Raw genomic sequence first — 20,844 nt, 5'->3', positions numbered from 1 at the left:
ACTATTATCTTATTTTTATATATATATAAAAAAAGAACAACAACCTGGCATATGTGTTATCTTGTTAAAAAATATGCTTGAGAGGACAAAAATTACGCCGTTAAAATGCAAGCCAGTGCAATTCTGGGTGTCTTATTAAAATTCTTCTGTCTTGCTGGCATTTGTTCTGTGTTTGGGGCATCAGAATTGTCCGCTTGTTCCAACTCTGCATGTCTCTTTTTGTTTTCTCTCATATTCCCATTTTCCCAGTAGACAGTGCCCTGGTGAAAGAACCTTCGGATTTACTCAGCAGGCAAAAATGCCTCGAAGCTTTGGCGTCTCTGCGACACGCCAAATGGTTCCAGGTTGGGCTTTTTGTTCTTACCTATCGTAGCCTTTCAAAAAAAAAGTTTTCTTTTAAAAATAATACTAGAAAATTAAAATAAATCGTATAGTCGTTTAGGTTGGACCTCTCCCTGCAGACAAGAACAGGAACAATTCTGGTTTTTTTTAGGCCAGAGCGAACGGGCTAAAATCGTGCGTGATTGTTCTACGGATCCTCAGAGATTTATGCAACAGAGTTCCTACCTGGGCGCCTTTGAAAGGTTGGGTGAGTGTTGCTGAGTCCTCATTTGCAATAATTTGCTCAGGAGAATGCAGTCCAGAATTAATCTTTTGCCTCTTCTAATTTATTTATTTATTTTATTTATTTGTCAATAGCTTGCAAGATAATAAACATAAGTATAAGTACAGGAAATGGGTACAAATAATTGGGGACAATAGGACAGGGACGGTAGTAGTGGTGGGATTCAAATTTTTTTACTACTGGTTCTGTGGGCGTGCCTTGGTGGGCGTGGTGTGGCTTGGTGGGCGTGGCAGGGAAAGGATACTGCAAAATCCCCCTTCCCTCCCCACCCCACTAACCTGCTTTCCAGCTCCGTTCTCCTGTGCAGGGCAACCAAATAAGACCCAGCCAATCACCTGGGACTCAATGGGAGGCAGAGAAGAGATATGGGGTTGGCGGGGCCAGTCAGAGACGGGATTGGCCGGTTCTCTGAACTAGTCAAAATTTCCGCTACCGGTTCTCCAGAACTGGTCAGAACCAGCTGAATGCCCGCCTCTGGACGGTAGGCACGATTGTGCGCTTATGCACGCCCCCTTACATACCTCTTAGGAAGGGGGCGAGCTCAACAGTGGCTAGTTTGAGGGAAAAGTTTTGGGGACTTGGGGATGTGACCACAGAGTCAGGTAATGCGTTCCAGGCATTGACCACTCTGTTGCTGAAGTTGTACTTTCTGCGGTCAAGTTTGACGTGGTGTACATTAAGTTTATATCGGCTGTGTGCTCTTGTGTTGTTGCGGTCGAAGGTGAAAAAGTCACTGATTGGTAGTACATTAAAGCAGATTATTTTGTAAACTCTGTTTTTAAGTCAAACCGTAGGCGGCGTAGTTCTCAGTTGTCCGAATTCAAAATCTCAACCCTGGTGGTGTAGAGTATTCTGTTGCAAACAGAGGGGTGTATTTCTCGTCCTCAGCGCTTGAGATACCGCATAAAGTCCCCTCAACCCCAGCCAGTTGTTTTTGTAAAAAAAATAATCCTTGGCAGGTGTTGACTTCAGATTTTAGTGCCTTCTGTGGGACTTGGGCTGGGTTACCTGTCCATGAGACAGAATCTTCAGGGCGAACACGCAGTTGAACAACATCTCAAGAGCTATCTTCAACCATCCGTGGTCCGGGATGGTCTCCTAAGCCAGGTCTGTTGAAAACGAAGAGCATCAGTGCAGCCCTTATTCCTTTTGGGTGGGCTAGAAAGACCAGGTTTGCACAACTGAGGAGAGGACCACATAGTAGTTCCCAAGTTTGTCTCTTCTGCCCCAAAAGTGATGGATCCAAAACAGACGTCCTAGCTTTCCACATTAGAGGGGCACTGGTAGAAGAAAAGATGTGTAGCTCAGGGTTGGACTTGGTGCCTTCTGAGCTTGGTTGCTGGCTTGCAGATGTCTCATTACCCAACTGGCTAACATCATCAGTGAGGGGCACCCTTGTTGGCATCCATCTCTGCTACAGAGCAATTTCCTCCCCCCTATTCTGGAATATGATATATATTCCACCCAAGAGATTTTTCTCCCTGGTCCAAATTGATCTGCTGGTTGATAGGAGTGCCAACACCACATTCTGTACAGAAATTGTGTTTTATGTTCTGATGTCAACATGGATCACATTACTGCGACTAGGCCCCTTGTACACTCAGATCTCATAACACCAGTTGCCAGAATGGGATGGCGGGTTTATGATTCCCCTTTGGTGGATCCAAACATTCAGATACCTCCAAGAAGAGGGCAGAATTTCTAACCATAGCTATGACGGATGGCAATTATTTGGGGGCCTTTCTGAGCTCATGGTTGGACTTGCCTTGTCCGTCCATCAGTCCTCCTGTCTTTCTGTGATTATTTTTACACCATTGAGTACTGACACCATTCAGTTGTCTTCCAGCCCTTGGAACTGCTGTGCGAGAAAGCCATTGGCACCTGCAACAGGCCGTTGGGTGCAGGGGAAGCTCTCCGGCGAGTGTTGGAGTGTTTGGCCTCGGGCATCCTGTTGCCAGGTAAGATCTGCCAAGCGTTTTCTTGAAGGTTGACCAGTCGTGCATTGATGGACCACTCTAGCGTGTCCTATTTGGATGGTGGTCTTCCGGTTTGCTGATCCCGTGAGTTTAGAAGACATCTCTCCAAGGTCTTCTCTTAAGTAGGAGAATGAAATGGGTTGTCCACCCTTCTTGAGAGTGAGCAGAGGTCTCCTTCTAAGATCTGCTATCATGGGTGATACTAGCATAAAACACAGTGCAGTTTTTCCATGGATGTTAATGGATGAAAATACGTTCTCATTTTTGAGGTTGGCTTGGGGAACCTTGGCTGGTGCAAGTCAAGGATGGTTGGAGGAGTCTATCTCTTTCATTCCCAACTGCCTCCACAGCTTTTCTCTTTAGACCTTCCTTTGAAATCCATATGCCAAACCGATGCAATCCAACTGATAACATTGTGTAAGAGACACCCATCTGTAACTAGTCATTTTCCTCCCAGGTAGCTGTCAGAGCGTTTTGCAGTGTAACTACTATTATGAGACAACCCAGAAGCAAAACAAAGCACGCAGAGACTTAGACATTTAACAGTGGTTTATCTACCAGACAGTTATGTATGTGGGAGGCAAAATACCTTACAAGCAACCCATCTTCTTAACTCTACACGGAGAACTCTGCAATGGATACAGGACACAAGGAGAGAGAACACACCCTCTAATAGCTGCCTTTATGTAGACACCTCTTAAAGAGCTAAAACTTCTGTGGATCCATTCTTTTTATCTTAAAAGGGCAATAGCCGTGCTATGCGGATGCATCCTTACTGCATCAGCCTTACAGCAACTGGTCAGCTCTTAAATTTCAATACCTTAACAGTAGCTCTTTTGGGTGGTTCTGTGGCATCACGATTATGGTTCTGAGCGCCATTGGAGAAGGTTAGGGTTGAACTCCTTTCCTTGTGCCTAGGTGGGCCTGGCGTGCATGACCCCTGTGAACGAGAGCCAACAGATGCCTTGTCTAGCGTGACTGTTCCACAAAGGGAAGCCATAACCCATAGTGCCCAGGTAAAAACGGGCCAGCCACCTAGGTTGGTCCCCTTTCCCTCCAGCAATGGAGAACAAGGGCTTGGCGTGTTTTAAAGGCACCCAACATCACCGCTTGGGGTGGTGGGTTGAAAGCTACCCAATCTCTGGAGCGGAGTGCTCTTTGGTAGCGGAGCGGGGTTGACTCGCCGAATAACATTCTTCCTTCCTTCTATGTTTGACCCATTTTGATGGTTTTTACAGCATGCCCTGAGACTGTCGGCTTTTGGCCAAATCTACAAGGTGCTGGAGATGGATCCTCTCCCTTCCAATAAGTCGTTCCAGAAATATTCGTGGTCAGGGGCCGACAAAGAAGGTAGGTGCACCTGAAGGGCAGGCCAAGAAGTAACGGATGGAAGCTAATCAAGGAGAGAAGCAGCCTTGAACTGCTGACAAGTGAGAAGAATTAATCCGTGGAACAACTCGCCTCTAGAAGTTGTAGGCACCCCAACCCTGGAGATCTTTTAAGAAGAGATTGGACACCTGTTTTGTCTGAAATGGGATACAGTTTCCTGCCTGAGCAAGGGGTTGGTCTAGAAGACCTCCAAGGTCCCTTCCAGCTCTCTTATTCTGTTCATTCTCCCTTTCCTTGACAGCCGATCTTCCAGTGATACAATCACGGTCTAATTAATTGCAACTAATTGACTGTGTACTGGAAAATTATAATCTCCGTGACGTTTTTAAATCCCTCATTGATTCAGTTGAGTTCTACTTTTTATTCCTCCACCTTGGGAGCTTTTATAGATATATATAGATTTATCTATATATATTTATCTATATATATTTAATTGAGATTCCCAACCCCCCCTCCCCAAAAAACCCCTTCCTCTCCCAGTCTAGAAAACTGGCATCCAAAGAGCAGTACCCACAGCCAATCTTCCTTCATGCAAAAGGGGTTTTTTTTCCCCCAAAGCTTTTTCCTCAATGGCTCAGTTTTCATCATGCCCATCAGCGATGCTCGCCTCTTCCTATTATGGAATTAAAAATACAATTTCTTTTTTTCGTTCTAGGCGCAGGTTCCTCTGCCCTAAAGAGGCCTTTTGAAGATGGGTTGGGGGACGAGAAAGACCCCAGTAAGAAAATGAAGAGGAATTTGAGGAAAAGTAAGGATGCTTCTTCTCCTCCTCCTCCTCCTCCTCCTCCTCCTCCTCTTCTTCTTCTTCTTCTTCTTCTTCTTCTCCTCCTCCTCCTTCTTCTCTTCTTCTTCTTCTCCTCCTCCTCCCTCCTCCTCCTCCTCCCTCCTCCTCCTCCTCCTCCTCCTCCTCCTCCTCCTCCTCCTCCTCCTCCTCCTCCTCCTCCTCCTCCTCCTCTCCTCCTCCTCTCCTCTCTCTTCTTCTTCTTCTTCTTCTTCTTCTTCTTCTTCTTCTTCTTCTTCTTCTTCTTCTTCTTCTTCTTCTTCTTCTTCTTCTTCTTCTTCTTTGCTTTCATTATCGCCACATTTTTTTTTTTAATTTCTAAGCTGCCCTTCATTCATTTCTGCTCCATTGTTAGCTAACTCTTGCAATGGGGATTTTGCAGTTCCTTGTTTACTGACTGCCTCGTTTAGCCACCGTTTGCAGGTACGACGGGGATGGAAAAAGTTGCTTACATTTTACGACAAGTTTACAACACAAAGGAAAGTGGGAGTAAGACTGTGAACCCAGTCATGGTTTCACTGAACAATCGCTTCGCTTCATGACTGAGTTGCCGGTTCCAACTGTGCTCACTAAATGGGTCTTTTAAATAATTGCAGTGCTTAGCAGCAGATGCTAATTCTGAGCCTTGAATTGGCCACAGTCAGCTCTGATTTCACATGTTTGGCTTTTCTCTAGTAAACAAATAAAACTCAAACATCCCTGTTTTCTCTGTATAAAGATTACTAGATTCTTTTTTTCCAGACTTCAGCATAGTCACTTTGGATTTGGATAAAACCGTTACTTTTTTTTTTTTTTAACAAATGCTGGATGCTAGCTTTCAAAACAAATTTCAAACTTTGCCTGAGGTGGTTTAAGAGAATTTAATTTAATTTAACAAATAAATTAGATGAATGAATGAATGAGTAAAGAAAGGAAGGAAGGAAAGGAAAAGGAAAGGAAGATAGAAAAAAGAAAGGAAGATAGGAAAAGGAAAGGAAAAGGGGAAAGGAAAGGATACTTCTGGAAAACATTAGCCTATTCAGTTCTTATGTTCAGACAATAATATAAAGTGACTAGCTGGATACCCGTGCTTTGCTACGAAACTATGTGGTCGGGCTTAGTTTTGGGGGAGGAAAATAAAGGGGAAAAATTCTGCCTCTGCCTACCAGCATCCGTCGGTGTTCATTTGGCTAGAGTCCTGTCAGTGTGTGTGAGAGAGGAGGGCTGTTTGGAAACTGAAGCAGTATTTACTATGTGAGCAAGGAGACAGCAAGGAGCCTGGGCGAGGCTTAGCCCAACTATTCTGTACTAAAGCTGGTTGCTGCTGTGAAAGTAAAACTGAAACTCTTCTCTGCTTGGGTTTCGCATTTGGAAGAGATTTCTTTTCAGGTGGGGAGGGGGAGTAGAACTCCTTAGCATCAGAGCGTGTTAATAATGATGATAATATAGGAAATCCTAATGCTCTGATGGTCATTAAGGAAAATCCTTTCTTAGTGAGCCCCTGGAGGCCAAGAGGAACATGCGTGCCACCTTTTCAAGTTTGTAGGCTTTACGGTTCTGGAGATTTTGTGATGATGCGTAGGCCACCCCAATTCTCCCCTTCTTAGTCTGTCTCTGCCTTGCGGCTTCCTTCCTTGACAGTCCTTGATAGCAAAGCAATAGACCTCATGAATGCCTTGATGCGGCTGAATCAGATCCGGCCTGGCCTGCAGTACAAGCTGCTCTCTCAGTCGGGGCCTGTCCACGCGCCGGTCTTCACCATGTCGGTCGATGTGGACGGGACGACCTACGAAGCCTCAGGACCTTCCAAGAAGACGGCCAAGCTTCACGTGGCCGTGAAGGTGAGCCCAACCAGGTTCTCTGCTAGACCTTGGGCGTCTTTGTCGTAAGGGTTCGGGGGTGGGGGTGGGGGCTGGGACGGGTTGGGGATCCCTGGCTCGGTGCCTTGGCCCCATGAAGAAGGTTCTCCCGCTATGCGATCCGCCGCAGGTGTTGCAAGCGATGGGTTACCCCACCGGCTTCGACGCAGACATGGAATGCACAAGCTCTGATGAGAAGTCGGATACGGAAGGCAAAAACGAGAGTGTGTCTTCACACCTGAGCAATAATAATGGAAATTCCACAGTTGATACCTCTGCAACCGTAGAGGTGCGTCGTCTTTCCCCCTTATCATTCTATCTCTTTCCTTCGAGTATTTCTGGCCCAGGCGGGAGGAAGGTGGTGGCGGTGCGCCTGGGAGATGCCCAAATTGTGCAGGAATGTGGTAACGGCCGCCACGAAGGGGCAGAAGGTCCTTTCAGGGGAGCCCCCTGTTCCGGTTGCCATTTCCTGAAAATACGTGGGGGCAATCGGGTGTGAAAGCACGCGGGAGGAGAAGATTTGTACGGCTTCCCCTTCGTGTACGAATTGGGCTGCTGGAGATGCTCCTTCCTTGCTTTCTCTTCTCTATCTCTCTTATCATCTATTCGCCTGCCTCCCTTCGTTCTGTCTATCCATCTTCCCTTTTCTGTTTATCTATTTCTCCATCTCTCTCTCTTTCTCCCTCTGTGCTTCCGTTTCTTCCCTCTATTCATATTCCATTTCATGCCTTCTTTCTATCCACCCACCCATCCATCTCCCAATTCACCTCGGTCTGTCCACTTATTATCTATGTATTGTCTATCTGTCTCTCTCTGTCTTGTCTGTCTATCTACCTATCTACCTACCTATTTATTTGTCTATCATCTCTATTTCTCTCTCTTTCTCTCATCTACCTATCTCATCTATCTATCATCTCTATCGTTCTCTCTATGTTTGTCTATCTCTATCATCTCTATCATTTATCTGTTTCTGTATCTCTCTATCGTATCTACCTACCTACCTACCTACCTACCTACATATTATCTACCTACCTACCTATTATCTATCCATCTATCGACCTACCTATTATCTATCTATCTATCTATCTATCTATCTCATCTGTCATCTCTATCGTTCTCTCTATATCTATGTCTATATCATCTTTGTCTCTATCATCTAGCTGTTTGTCTATCTCTATCATCTCTATCATTTATCTCTTTCTGTATCTTTCTATCGTATCTACCTACCTACCTATCTACCTACCCATTATCTATCTACCTACCTATTATCTAGCCACCTATCTACCTACCTATTGACCTATCTACTTACCTACCCACCTACCTATTATCTATCTATCTACCCACCTACCTATCTACCTACCTATTATCTATCTATATCTACCTATTATCTACCTACCTATTATCTAGCCATCTATTGACCTATCTATCTATCTATCTATCTATCTATCTATCTATCTATTTACCTACCCACCTACCTATTATCTATCTATCTACCCACCTACCTACCTACATACCTATCTCCCTTCTGATTCACACCAATTGCCGGAGAAGAGAGCAGTCCTTCTCACCAATCAAACGCGTTGCCGGGATGAAACCGGTGGCCCCGGTAGTCCCTGGCCCCTCCAGCCCATGCTGCTTTTCCTAGGTCCGAACTCAGGGTCCCATCCTCACAGCCAGCGGCAAGAATCCGGTGATGGAGCTCAACGAGAAGCGGCGAGGCCTGAAATACGAGCTCATCTCCGAGACAGGAGGAAGCCATGACAAGCGGTTTGTGATGGAGGTGAGGAGGACCCTACCCCCCGCCCCCCTCGGGCCTGGGACTTCCTCTGGGGGTGACGCCCAGCCAAGGGTGCCAATGGCCCATCTCGCTTCCAGGTAGAAGTCGACGGGCAGAGGTTCCGAGGGGCTGGCCCCAACAAGAAAGTAGCCAAGGCCAGTGCTGCCTTGGCGGCTCTCGAGAAGCTCTTTTCAGGCCCCAACGCGGCTGCCAATAAGAAGAAAAAGATCCTCCCACAGGTGAGAGGCCAGGGGCTGCACCTCGGGCGGCCCAGGTGGGTCCGAGTCCTTGTGCAAGCTTCCAAAGTCAGCAGAAACCCAGAAGAATTGGGTGGGACGGGGCGGGGGGGGAGAATTTTGGGGTGGAGAAGAAGGGAGGGGAAGTGGAGTGGTGCGGTGGCCTAGAGATGGAGCTCTTGCCTCACATTCTGGAAGGGTGTGAGTTCGATCCTAGGTAGAGGCAGATATTTCTCTGGACATATTGAGACTATATCTGCTGAATATAACTCCGCATCGGTGGCAGGAAGGGCATCTGGCCAGTAAACACCCAGCTCCAGTTGCCCAGAGTCCACCTGGCCAAGGGGTTATGGGATCATTTAAAAGGAGAAAATGAATAAGGGATAGTAGATAAGTAGATCCACCTGGAGGGAATTGAGGAAGGGGCTTGAGCAGAGTCGGAGAAGACATGACAGCCGCTTGGGGTTTGTAACCGTTTGTAAGCCATGATATCAGGCAGATATCATACAGAAGGATCTTGGCCACCAAATAGGACCAAGCTGCTCTTGAAGAACCTCATTCTTCTGACCTGCAGCCCGATCCGTCCCTCCTTCAATCCGTCCTGACCCCCCCTCCCTCCCCAGGACCAAAACCCCCCTTTGAAGATTACAAAAATGACAGGAGAAGAGAGTCAACGACAGCTGTGACTTTTTTTCCTTTGGTTGGACTTCATCCTTCTCCGCCTCTCTCCGCAGACCAAAGGAGGGATCGTAAACACAGCCATGTCTGCAGCGGCGCGAGGGAGAGGACGAGGGTCTCCCATGCGGGGGGCGTTTGTCGGGGCAGCGGCAGCAGCCACCAGTTACCTGGCACCAGGTAGAAGCAGACTGGGTTGTCCTGTGGTTGTGAAGTGGGGGACAACTAAGACCTGCCATGAGGCTGGCCTTCTAAGGGATGAGAAGGCCTTCACAAATTGTCCATATCTTCTGCTTAGATCTTTTAGAGGGACTAAAATCCCATTTTTAAAATTAATTAATTTAATTTAATCCGGGTCCTGGCATTTGAGCACAAGCACGCAAGCGCGTGCACAATTTTTGGCACAGGGGGGCCCAAAAGGTTAGCCACCTCTGCATTAGGGGATGCTTAAAAGTTGTGACATGCCTTGGGGGATTGTAGATATATTTTAGTTACTTTAATATAAAGGGTGCTTGGATAAGTAACCAGATAAATATCATCTCTTTTTAACCGTTTGCTCGCTTCGTTCGAGTGTATGAGATTAAAATAGGTGCAAATTAAACAGATCTTGCCCAGAAACTGGCAACGTTTATTGTGGTCTGTCACACTGCCGTTGAAATCTTCACATATACGCAGGTCAGGGCCCAAAGGGCAGGTGTGTATGTGGGTTGCTCTCTGCATGTCACCGCAATCACAGAGAGCAAATTCTGCAAGAGACCCTTGAATTCTGGGAGTTGAAGTTCCCAAATCTTAAAAGTTGACAAGTTTGGAGAGTCCCACGTGATGCTTCATCTGACGGAGACTCTGCTACTGGTAGTCCTTGACCTATGATGGCTGTCAGGATTCCGGCAGTTACCCCCCCATTTAAATCATTTCGAGCCAAACTTCCAAAACTTCAAAAGGATTTATTGGGACTTAACATGTCCGGCACTGCCTGGGTGTAGCCAACTCTGAGACACATCATTCCTTGTCACCCTTGACCCTGGTTTTCCCTCCACCCCCTGGGTGTATCCTGATTCATATTCTCCAATGGGACCCATCCATAGCCCAGAGTCACCAATCGGGCTCTCCAGTTAGAATTTTGCACGGCGGAAACTTCAGTCACCTAGTGACTATCTTTGAAAACATTTATGGAATGCACTTTCGATTTCCAAGTTGCCGCACTGCTCTTTCAAAACTCTTTTTTCCCCCTCCCTTTCTGTTGGCAACTCTAAAAAGACCACAGAAATATTTTATGAGTTGACGATGACAATTGGGACTAGGATTTCAGTCACTAAACAGTGCAGTCATTCAATGAATCCTCACGTGACTGGACCTGATCTTTTTTTTTGACCATTTTTACAGTGCTCATCCAATGCATCACACATTCCTTAAGTGAATCCGGTTACTCCCGTTGACGTTTTGCTGGTTGGAAGTTTATTTTTTATTTTTTATTTATTTTATTTGTCAATTGCTTACAAGGTAATAGGTAGAAGTAGAAAACATAGTTATGAATACATGGATACAGATAAGAAAAAGAAAAAAGAAAATATAAAAGAAACAATAGGACAGGGACGGTAGGCACGTTGGTGCAGACTGAGAGGCCGAGATGATCGCAGGATGCCTGCTTAGCGTCCTAAAATATGACTGGCGGGCATCTCTGCCACGCCCGTTTTGTCCTCCCTGGCCACCCGGGAGGACCTGTCACTGTCTTTGTCTGCTTCCTTTGCAGGGTACGCAGCACCGTACGGATACAACGCGGCAGCTGCCGCTGCACCGGCTTACGGTACGTCCTTCCCTTTTCCTTGCCTACGTGCAGCCATATGTATCTACCCATTCTCTGGCCAGCTTTTATTATTATTTTGGGGTGGGGGCGTGGAGGCAAGGTGGGGTCCCCTCTGGACAGACATCAGCCAAGCTACTCTTCTTGCTGTGGCTTGTTCCTCTCCCGGTTTGTTTCTGCCTGACTGCGAAAGAGCTGCTTGCCCTAACTGCCTGCTCCCTCGTTCCCCCGTTGCCAGAACCGATAGAGCCGTCTCCCGCTTCCTGCCTTCTGAACGGCCATCTTGTGCTCCATTCAAAGCTTCTCAAAGGGCCAAATCTTCCTCCTATCTGAGAGTCGTCCTTGGTGTCCTGACCCAGCGCCCCCAAACACGACAAAACCCCTCTGTAGTTGAAGCAAAGATTCCTTTAATTAATTTGCTGGCACGGCCCCGGCAAAACGTTGGTCTCTCAATGCCGGCTAACAAGTCCGGCCAGGCGAAAGATGAATAGTTGTCTGCCTCATCTATTCATTTCCGCCCCCTGACTTTTATCCCCAGAGCTAGGGTGGGGCCTCGGTAGCAACGGCGGTTCTTCCGTCCCAAGGACCGGCCCATAGATTTCCACTGCTCTCCTCTCCTCTGCCTTCTGTGCATCCATACATCAGGCACTGGACCCAGCAGTTCCTCCTCTTCCTCATCAGCCACCTCCAGACCTGGGGGCAGTTGACTCTCCATCTGAGGGCTGACAGGTCCCAAGGGGGGGTCCCAAGAGAGGGGGTCAGGTCCCAAGAAACTATAGGTTGCCCTTTGCCCATCTGGGACAACAACACCCCCCCCCCAGGGCTGGGCCTTCCATTGCATCTGCCATCATTCCCCAATCTGTCTGGGGGCGGATGGGAACTGAACTCTCCAGCATCCTGCCACCAGATTGGAGGAAGGGGCTGCAACCACACAGCGTTTCCCACATCCCCAAGGAAAGGAAAGGAGAGAAGGCCTGTTGGTTGGCGCTCGGCCTAATCCTGCGGGGCTCAATACCCCAGATTTTCAGCTACGAGGCCCTAACTAGCTTTGCTCTTGTTTCAAGAGTCAGCAAACCCATGTTTGGATGAGTAAGAAGCCAATTCCTCTACCTCAGAATTCTCTTTAAGAATTCCTCTGCTCCTCGACTTACGACCGAGAGCCAAGCCCAAAATTTCTGCCGCTAAGCGAACGCTTTCTGCTAAGCGAATCCTGCCCCCTTTTACGACCTTGGCTTGCCGCCGTTGTTAAGCGAACGGCTGCAGTTGCTGAGTCAGCGGGAGGGTTTCTAGGCAGATCTGGCTTCCCTGTTGATTTGGCTCCTCAGGAGGTCGTAAAAGGGGATCTCCTGACGCACAGACACACACCCCTAGGACGCTGCAAACGTCATAACTAGGAGTCATTGGCCAAGTGTCTGAATTTTGATCAAGTGACCATGGGTAGGGGGGCTGCTTCAATGGTCGTAAGGGTGGAAAATGGTTGTAAGCGTGAAAAACGGTCTTAAGCCCCTTATTTCAGTGACGTAACTGAACAGTCACTAAACGAACGGTTGTAAGTCGAGGACTGCCTGCCCTGACTCCCATCATTCAATCTACCCATTGCAATTGATCGGGAGGCCTCCTCCCCCACATCGTTTTCCCCTCCCCAAGCCAGGGCAGGGGTCTTACTCCCAAGAGGGGCCGCTAAGGCCCACACTCTCCACTCCACTCTCCACAGATCCTCCCCGCAGTGCTTGATTTTAAAAAAATATCCTGATTTCGACTAATTGGGGCGTTGGGGGTAAACAAAGACACCATAAAAAATGACAAAAAAGAATTGGTTCTTTGATGACTTTGAATGTAGTTTCATGCAGTGACGAGGGGGAAATAAATGCCTTTGGAGTCAGCAATGGCCGCTCTGCCCTGCGTTGGCCGCCTTGGTTGGGCCCATGGGAGGCTGGGAGCTGCCCGCTGTGCCTCTGCATGATTTCCTTTCCCGCCGTTCTGACCCAGCTCTCCAAACAGGACAAACCCTCTGAAGTTAACTCAACGATTCCTTTAATTAGGAGCGCCGGCAGCCTCGGCAAAAGGTTACTCTCTCAATGCCAGCTAACAAGTCCGGCCAGCCGGAAGATGAATCATTGTCTGCCACATCTATTCATCTCCACCTTCTGCCTTTTATCCCCAGAGCTGAGGTGGGGGCTTTGCTAGCAGTAGTGGCTCTTCCGTCCCAAGGGCCGGCCCATAGATTTCCACTGCTCTCCTCTCCTCTGCCTTCGTGCATTTGCGCGTCAGGCACTGGGCCCAGCTGTTCCTCCTCTTCCTCATCAGGAAGGGGGCTGTTGACTCTCCATTTGAGGCCTGACGGGTAGCCCAGGCTCCCCCTCTGTCTCTCTCTCCCCCCAGTTCCATTCCCTCTTCCCCCTCAAAGCTCCCAGGTTGCCCCGAGGCTGACCCTGACTGGATCTGGCTCTCATCTTGCCAACGTCCCTCAGGTAGAAATAAAACACTCTGAACACTGTCTGAAATAGTGTTCAGACAGGAAGGATCGGCTTTTAGGAGGGCAGGCAGCTGAGTTAAGGTGGACTCAGCCTTCCGTCCTTCCAAGGTCAGTAAAATGAGGACCCAGATCGTTGGGGGGCAAGAGGCTGACTCTGTAAACCGCTTAGAGACAGCTGCAAAAGCTCTGTGAAATGATATATAAGTCTTAAGCGCTATGGCTATTGCTAAAATATATATTGAGGCAATGGAGATTTAGACTTGGGAGAAAGTTTTTACTCCATGGATTTTGCTGGCTGGTGGAGAATAATTCCCCTAACTGACCAGTTACTCTTCCTTGGGAAGAAGCTGGAGGTGTCTGGGAAAGGAATGGGATTGTACAGTCTGCTCTCCTCATTTTCTCTCTCACCCACCTCCCAAATTGTTGCTGTAGCTCTGAGTTGTCTCAAGTCACTCCCTATCTATAAGTGAATTTCGTAGAGTATGTATACTGTGTATACAATGACAATAAAGAATTCAATTAATCTAGAGTAGAGCCTCAGCACAAGGCCGGTCAAATGTTGGCTGGCCCTGGCATTTTTCTCCCCAGTTCATAAATTACAATTAACCAGTGGAACAGCTTGCCACAAGGAGTTGTGGATGCTCCACAGTGGAGATTTTTAAGAAGAGATGGGACGATACCCTCAAGCCCCTATCCGGATCTCCTCTCTCTTCGGCTGCCTCTGCGGGGCAACCGTATCCTCCAGATGGGGCTGGATCGGAGGCACTTCGCCAGCGAGCGCAGCAGGAACCGCGCGGATCGCGAATTCCTGCCGCCGCCAAAGCCTGCAAACCGGAAATCCCTTCCAGCCCTGCTATTATGTTATTCCTCAGCTCCCTTTGAAGCTCATGAAAGCAGCTGCTTTTTAAAAGATAAGATCCATTCCGTGTCCCCGTTGCAAAAGACGCCACTGGTTTAGAACTTCCCCTATATTTCCTCCAGCAACGCATTCAAGTCTTGTGGTATTCGTAGCTCGTGCAAAATCAGAAAATAAACCGCCTCAAAACAGCCAAAAGTCCAACTGTAGGGGGAAGAGGTGCTGGGTGCTGGTATGCAACTGTTTTCCTCTCCTGCTCCCCCCCGCTAACTCAAGCGGTCCATGGCTGACTCCAACAGGCTTATGCAAGAGAAAAGCTGCCTTTCCTTCTCTGCATAAACATTTCTCACGGGTCCCTTCGTTGGTTTTGTTTCTGTCCTTTTGGAAATGTCTGGTTGGTTGGTTGTGGTGCTGAGTTTTTGGGGGGCCGCGGAGCTGCTCCTGGTTTTGCCAAAAAAAAAAAACCCCACCACTCCTTCCCCTTTTCTCTCTTCTCTGCCTGCGTGAAGCTGTTTGCATGTTGGAAAAAATATATACATATATATTTCACTCTTAACCATGTCGCTCCTCTTGGAAAACACCTGCTGTTGCTGCTTTCTGATTTCTCAAAAAAAAAAACAAAAAAAAAACCGGACATGTTAGGGGGGGCGGAAACGATTCTGAGAGAATGTCCGACAGGGAAGCCGCCTTGTTTTGAACCCGAGCACCTCCCAAAGATTCTTGCGAGGCCACAAGAATTTTTTTTTTTTTAAAAAAAGAAGCAGGCAAAGAAAGAACTTCGAACCACCTTGTCCTTCCTCTCCTCCCATCCATTTGATCGTCCAGGAAACCCATCGGCCATTTCCCGGTTGGAAGTCAGGCTGTGCCCTCTGGGTTTGCTTGTCTTGCAGCACAGGATCAGAGTTGATGGGACGTGCCAAGCTCTTGAAGCTGGTAGCTCTGTAGGACCCCGATGATCCCTTTTCCGGAGATTGGGAAGGAATGGATCTCTTTGGTTTTGGGAATGGTGGTGGAGGGAACTAACTTCAACTCATGGACATATCAGTCTTACGATGTTGGGACGGATAAGGAGACCAAACCCATTTGCTTTCTTCTTCTTCATCTTCTTCTAACTTACCTTTCTCGGATAAATTAGATTTACCCAAGTGCTTTCCGGTTTCTTCCTTCTGTAGGTCTGCCCAAGAGAATGCTCCTGTTGCCAGTTATGAAATTCCCAACTTTTCCAATGCCCCATTATTCGTTCTTTTAGCCTTCGGCTGAGATCAACCCTCTCTTGACTGGCTTCCATAAACCCAAGGACAGGATGTTAGAAGGAACATGAGAAAGAGACACTCAGCTAGCCTACCTATCTACCTTTCAATCCTGGTTTTCTTGGAAAAACACGACAGACTTGAGCAAAAACCATTTGTAAAGATCCATCTTTTTCCACTTTTATGTTTTTGTTTTTAATTTTTATTTTCACAAAACGCAAACTTAGTTCTCTCTTAAAAACTTGAAGAAGAAGAAAAAAAATACACGAAACTATGGTCTGTGAAAATGGTTACCTCATTTTTTTTTTCTCCCCCCTCCCCCCTTCACCTCCAAAATAACTTATATATCAACCTTCTGTGATAGGGAAGAAACTTAGATGCTTTGTTTTTAATTGAAACGGAATCCGAATTATGTAAAACCTTTAAAACTTGTGAAGGATGTATAGACTATAAAAAAAAAAAAAGCTGATCACAAAATAAAACCAGTTTTTGTTGTAATGGAGAGTTTTTTTTTTTTTTCCTGTTTCCTAATACAAGCCCTGGGCCCAAATCTTAGAATTTTAGGATTATGTGATGCAATGTTTTTGTTTCGGGATTCTTTTTGTGATGTTTCCTTTTTTTTTAAACAAACTGACATGCCAATAAACTACTATTTAAGAAAAGAAAGGAAGCTAAAGGATTAGTTTTATAATCAAGGAAGTTTCTCTTTAAGCAGAGCACAAGGCCTTTGTGGGGGTCTTTCCTAAGGACACTGCCTCCAAATCAAAAATATTTTCCATGGCTTTTTCAGCAAATATCTGGGATAAGTATAGGACTACCTACTTGTGTTGTACACCTGGCCGTGCGTACCTGTGGCTTTCTCCTAAGCCCTTATGAATCGGGGTTTTTTTAAATGTTGGAATCTCCCCAGCAGCAAGTTTTCTTTCTCTGTTCTGATTTCTTTTAATTTGGAACCCAAAAAAGGGCCTTGGAATTTGCCGAGGGTTTCTGTTCATTAGTTCCCAACATTTTACAAAAGCTGTTTTGCGGCTAAAGCCAGCCAAGAATATTTGGTGAAGCCCTTTGCGGAGATCAAAGGCACCTCCAGACCATTCGCTTTTGCATCATGTAATGCAGGGATCCCAATTGCCTGCCCCCCGCTCCACAAAAAAAAAAAAAAAAAAAATCAGACCTTTTCGTTCCAAAGCTGTTAAAAAGAAACCCCCCCTCGAGTAAATCAAAAATACGGTTCTTGTGGCCTCTTTTTAATAGCCCGTCGATGCGTTTCTCCCCATCCGCCAGGGCTTAAAAATGGAAAAAATACGATGGTTCCTCTTCTCGGCAGCCTCGCTCAATTCTAAGAATCTGAAGCAGCAACAGCCCCCATGAAAACTCGCTATTTTTAATTGTCTGGTCTCGTCCCAGCACTGCTGTGAATAGTTCAGTGTTTCAGCCATAGGCCGGTTATCATGCCTTCTCCTTGAATTTCCGTTGCCCCCAAAAACGCTCCTCCTTCATGCGGCAGGGCCAACACCACCACCCCCCGAAACATTTTTACCTGCTTCCCTGGGCTGTACCAAGGGGGTCCCCTGCTGTCCTTGGGGAGGGGCCCCAACCCCCAAATTAGGGTCTGTGAACGAGGAAAACGATGGTTGGTCATTAAGGCGTCACCTCTCCACTTGAACGCAAGTGACCAGTGGTTCTTTTCAAAAGAGGCTCAGCTGTGGTTCTCCCCTTTCAAAGTGTTTCGACCCTCCGAAGGATGCCAGGGACCGGTGTGTTTTGGGGGGAGGGAGGGGGTGTCCTTCAAACTCGACAGCCTTTTTAAAGACTGGTGGACTTCAACTCCCAAGAATTCCTCCTAGGTTAGCTGAGGAATTCTGCGAGTTGACGTCCATCAGGCTTCAACTTGCCAAGTTTGAAGACCCTTGCGATGGACAGGGCGGGGTGAGGATGGGTGGGAAAACGGGGATTGGGGAGGGGATGGAAAGGAGAGGAAGGGTCCATCCTTGGTGCGAGTCGCGCTCCCTTGCCGACGGAGCTGAAAGAAAAGAACCACAGCTGGTTTTGGAAAGGAGAAAGGAAGACGCAGCCTTGGCTGCCATGATGGCTGTGCTTCTCGGAATGTGCGCCTCCGTTTATTGTCCCTGTCCTTCTTGGTGGTGTGGTTCCATCTCGCTTGCTGTTCGGGGCGGTGATGCTTTAATCCAACCTGGGGATCCTTTGCGGGTCCAGCGCAGCAGCAAGCACCCCCCCCCCCCTCTGTTGTGGGGTCCTGCGCCTGTTCCTTCGAAGGGGAGCAGGGTGGGTAGAGACCCTAAATCCTCCCGGGGGTGTTGCCTTCTCCACGGGAGGAGAGTCATTGGCGAAACACGGGACTGCCTGCTGGCCTATGGATGAAAAAGGGCGCCATCTTGGAGCTTGGAAAAGCATGGCGATCAATCAAGAGGATCCCAGATCAATTCGTTCCCTGTAATTGGCGGTCGGATCGATTCCGGGGAGGGGTGGCCGTTTCTCTGGAGGCCACCAAATTCTTCCCGCCCACTTTTCAAATCCCTTCCCCAGGGCAAAAGTTCTGGAGAAGTTGCTTGCTGGAGTGGTCCTCTCATGGCAGCCGGTTGCTCTCGAGCGCTCTGCTCTTTCCAACGCAATGGCCATCATTCCCGATAATTTGATATGAAGTCATCTTTTCCCCCCCTCCCCCTCTCCATTTATTTATTTAGTTTGATTGATGGATGGATTTTTATTTGTCATGTTGGGAGTTACTAACCACGTCGTAACTTTTGCCCTGTTGCTGCATATTTTATATTTCTCTGCTTTAACGGGGGTCAGGCGGGGAGAGGGGACCCCAAACCAGTTCCTAAGTTACCTCAGTTGTTGCTTTTTGTGTGTGTGTGTTTGATATCCAATCTTTGTCTAGAAAAGATAAGAGGGGGTGAGGACTATTTGGAAGTGGCTAGAACTAGATTTTCCGTGCACCCTCTTGCAATGGAAACTCCACCCACAGCTGGAAAGAGCAGAGAAATTGAAGCAGTGCTGTCCCGTTTTTATATATATATATATATATCTATATATAAACTAAAATTAACCTTCCTTTCCCCCCCTCCCTTTCCCTCTCCCCCTCCCTCTGCTCTTTCCTGTGCTGTAGGTGGCTGTTTCATTGACAGTCCTTACTGCCAGCCACTTGACGTGACGCCTTTTATAATTCACTTGGGGCCTCAAGAATTCTTCTCTGACTTCTAGAGCAAAGAGGTAGCCCAGCTCCAAAGGTGCTTTTCCCACCCGTGAATTTTCAAAGCAAGAGCTAATGGAGACCTCGGAGGGGGGAGGGAAGGAGGGAGGGAGGGTCGGTATCGAATATTTTTAAAAATCCTCGGACTTCCTCCCAGCACCCCCAAAAGCAATAGGCCACCTTCACCCCCTCCCCTCGTCTACCCTGGCTCTTGAAAAACCACAGCAATAGTTGTACGACGGAGAGGCGTCTCCCGACGGCCATTTTTTTCTAACGCTTTGCACTAGGGATCAGGTCCGGGTTCGGCGGTAACCCTCCCGTATGCAGTTGAATTTGAGCTAGATGAAACGGGCCCCTTCGAACTCAGGAGGGCACGGCTGGATTGTTTCGGAGAGGCAGGTGGGATGTTTCGGGGAGACCGAAGTAACCTCAAAAATTCCTGCGGGTGGAAATGGCTTGGCGTCCCGCGACACAAATCGCTCGAAAGGTGGTCTTAGGAAGGCCAACTGCCCGAGAAAAGGTGAGAGGAAGATTTTTCCCAGAAAGAAAGGGATGGTCCCACAACTCGCACCGACTTTGCAAAGTCTGGTGACGGGCTCGGGGACCAGGAGAGTCGTAGCGAGAAGAGTAGAGAGAGCAAATCAAGAAGGCGAAGTCCTCGTGATGGGCTGCGTGAGAGAAGTTGTCCCTGGATTGTGCCTTCACTACCAAAAGAAGGGTAGACTTCTATCCATGATTGTTTTCGAAGCAATTACATTTTCCATTCAACCCCAGAGCTTCATCCGGAGACATTTGTGTTGTAAAATAAGCCGAAAGGTAGAAACTAAGCTGAAGTCACCTACTAGGCCCCTTCCAACTCTCTCAGTCTGTTCAAGATTGGAAAGGGTGAGCAGCTACAGCGCTAGAGATTTCTGTTCCTGCATTTTGCTACCTTGTAAACCTCTTTTTCTCCATGTCCTCCAATGAAATGTGATGTAAATATTTATGGGGACATGTTGGATTCTGAAAAGGATTCCTCAGACTTTTTTTTGGCAGGAGGGTGGTGGTGGGAAGAATATATTTATTTATTGGGTTATAAAGACCAAAGGGAATTGTATCTTGACTTTCCAATTGCGTTGTCTTTGGTTTATCAGCAAGTCTTAACGGGGATATCTGGGCAGGAACGTGCTTGAGGAGGCGTAAAATTAAGGGGTCTGTGCTTCTCCCAGGAATGTCTTGTCAAGTTAGGGTAGGACTAAGTTGTCTGCGTAGCATCCAAAAGAGATTTTCCAGGCTGGGTGCTTCCGCAGGCGGGCTGCCCACACCGCAAAGGTTTTTGGCGATTTGGACCAGGGACAGGCAGCCAATTTTGCCTCAGTTGGTCCAGGGTCTACTTCTTGATCTTGGCTCAACCTGAGGTGCCTTCTTTGGTTCATGGAAGTGAAGGTGGGAAGGAGAAAGTGTTTCTACGAAGGTAGAGGTGCCACCTGTGCTCCCTGCTGTCCAGTTGAACACCAACACATTGTTAGCTTGAAGAACAGAAGAGGAGAACCGATTTTATATATATATATATATGCTTCCAACTCAGACATTCATGTTTTCCTATCAATAATTAAAACGGATCTCCCAACCGATAGGCTGATCTTTCTTTCTTTCAAAGAATCTATTTTAAAGCTTCAAATCGACTGACACCCAGCTGCAAATAAATAGAACCAATTAATTATTGGGGATGATTTGAAACCAGTTCATTCTTGGGGCTCGTTCGTCAAGAGTCTTTTAACACCACGTTTACGGGTGGCAGTTGAGAAAGAACTGAGAGGAAAGGGTTTTTAATAACACAGAAAGGAGGGAGACGGGTGTCAGGTTGGCTTAAAACATGGAAGAATTCTACATCCAGAACAATACAGGTGAGTTTCTAGTCACCAGGATGGAGGATAGATGATAGATGGATGGCTCATGAAGGGTGTCTAAAAA

The 20,844-nt window shown here is 47.4% G+C and overlaps 1 protein-coding gene across 12 annotated transcripts in view; it reads left to right on the top strand.

Annotated features, from left to right (window-relative positions):
- Window positions 1-20,570, top strand: part of STRBP (spermatid perinuclear RNA binding protein) — a 77,115-nt gene extending 56,545 nt beyond the window's left edge. For 4 of the 12 annotated variants that reach the window (XM_087914397.1, XM_087914393.1, XM_087914395.1 and 1 more), the window contains exons 6-18: window positions 250-344; window positions 494-589; window positions 2,472-2,583; window positions 3,520-3,617; window positions 3,840-3,951; window positions 4,646-4,738; window positions 6,392-6,591; window positions 6,740-6,898; window positions 8,255-8,389; window positions 8,485-8,625; window positions 9,357-9,477; window positions 11,048-11,101; window positions 18,808-20,570. In XM_087914397.1, coding sequence (XP_087770523.1) covers window positions 250-344; window positions 494-589; window positions 2,472-2,583; window positions 3,520-3,617; window positions 3,840-3,951; window positions 4,646-4,738; window positions 6,392-6,591; window positions 6,740-6,898; window positions 8,255-8,389; window positions 8,485-8,625; window positions 9,357-9,477; window positions 11,048-11,101; window positions 18,808-18,902 — 1,511 coding nt within the window. In that variant the 3' untranslated portion in view covers window positions 18,903-20,570. Of the gene's footprint in view, window positions 1-249; window positions 345-493; window positions 590-2,471; window positions 2,584-3,519; window positions 3,618-3,839; window positions 3,952-4,645; window positions 4,739-6,391; window positions 6,592-6,739; window positions 6,899-8,254; window positions 8,390-8,484; window positions 8,626-9,356; window positions 9,478-11,047; window positions 11,102-15,602; window positions 16,179-18,807 lie in introns of those variants that run through there. The other 8 variants (XM_087914402.1, XM_087914399.1, XM_087914400.1 and 5 more) reach the window with 3 other exon arrangements.
- The last annotated feature ends 274 nt before the right edge of the window (window positions 20,571-20,844 follow it).

This window comes from Pseudonaja textilis, chromosome 17, assembly GCF_049901715.1.
Source record: "Pseudonaja textilis isolate UNSWEBS1 chromosome 17, rPseTex1.2, whole genome shotgun sequence".
NCBI lineage: Eukaryota > Metazoa > Chordata > Lepidosauria > Squamata > Elapidae > Pseudonaja > Pseudonaja textilis.
Note: the sequence above shows the minus strand (reverse complement) of the source record. Positions and strands in the feature narration are given on the sequence as shown.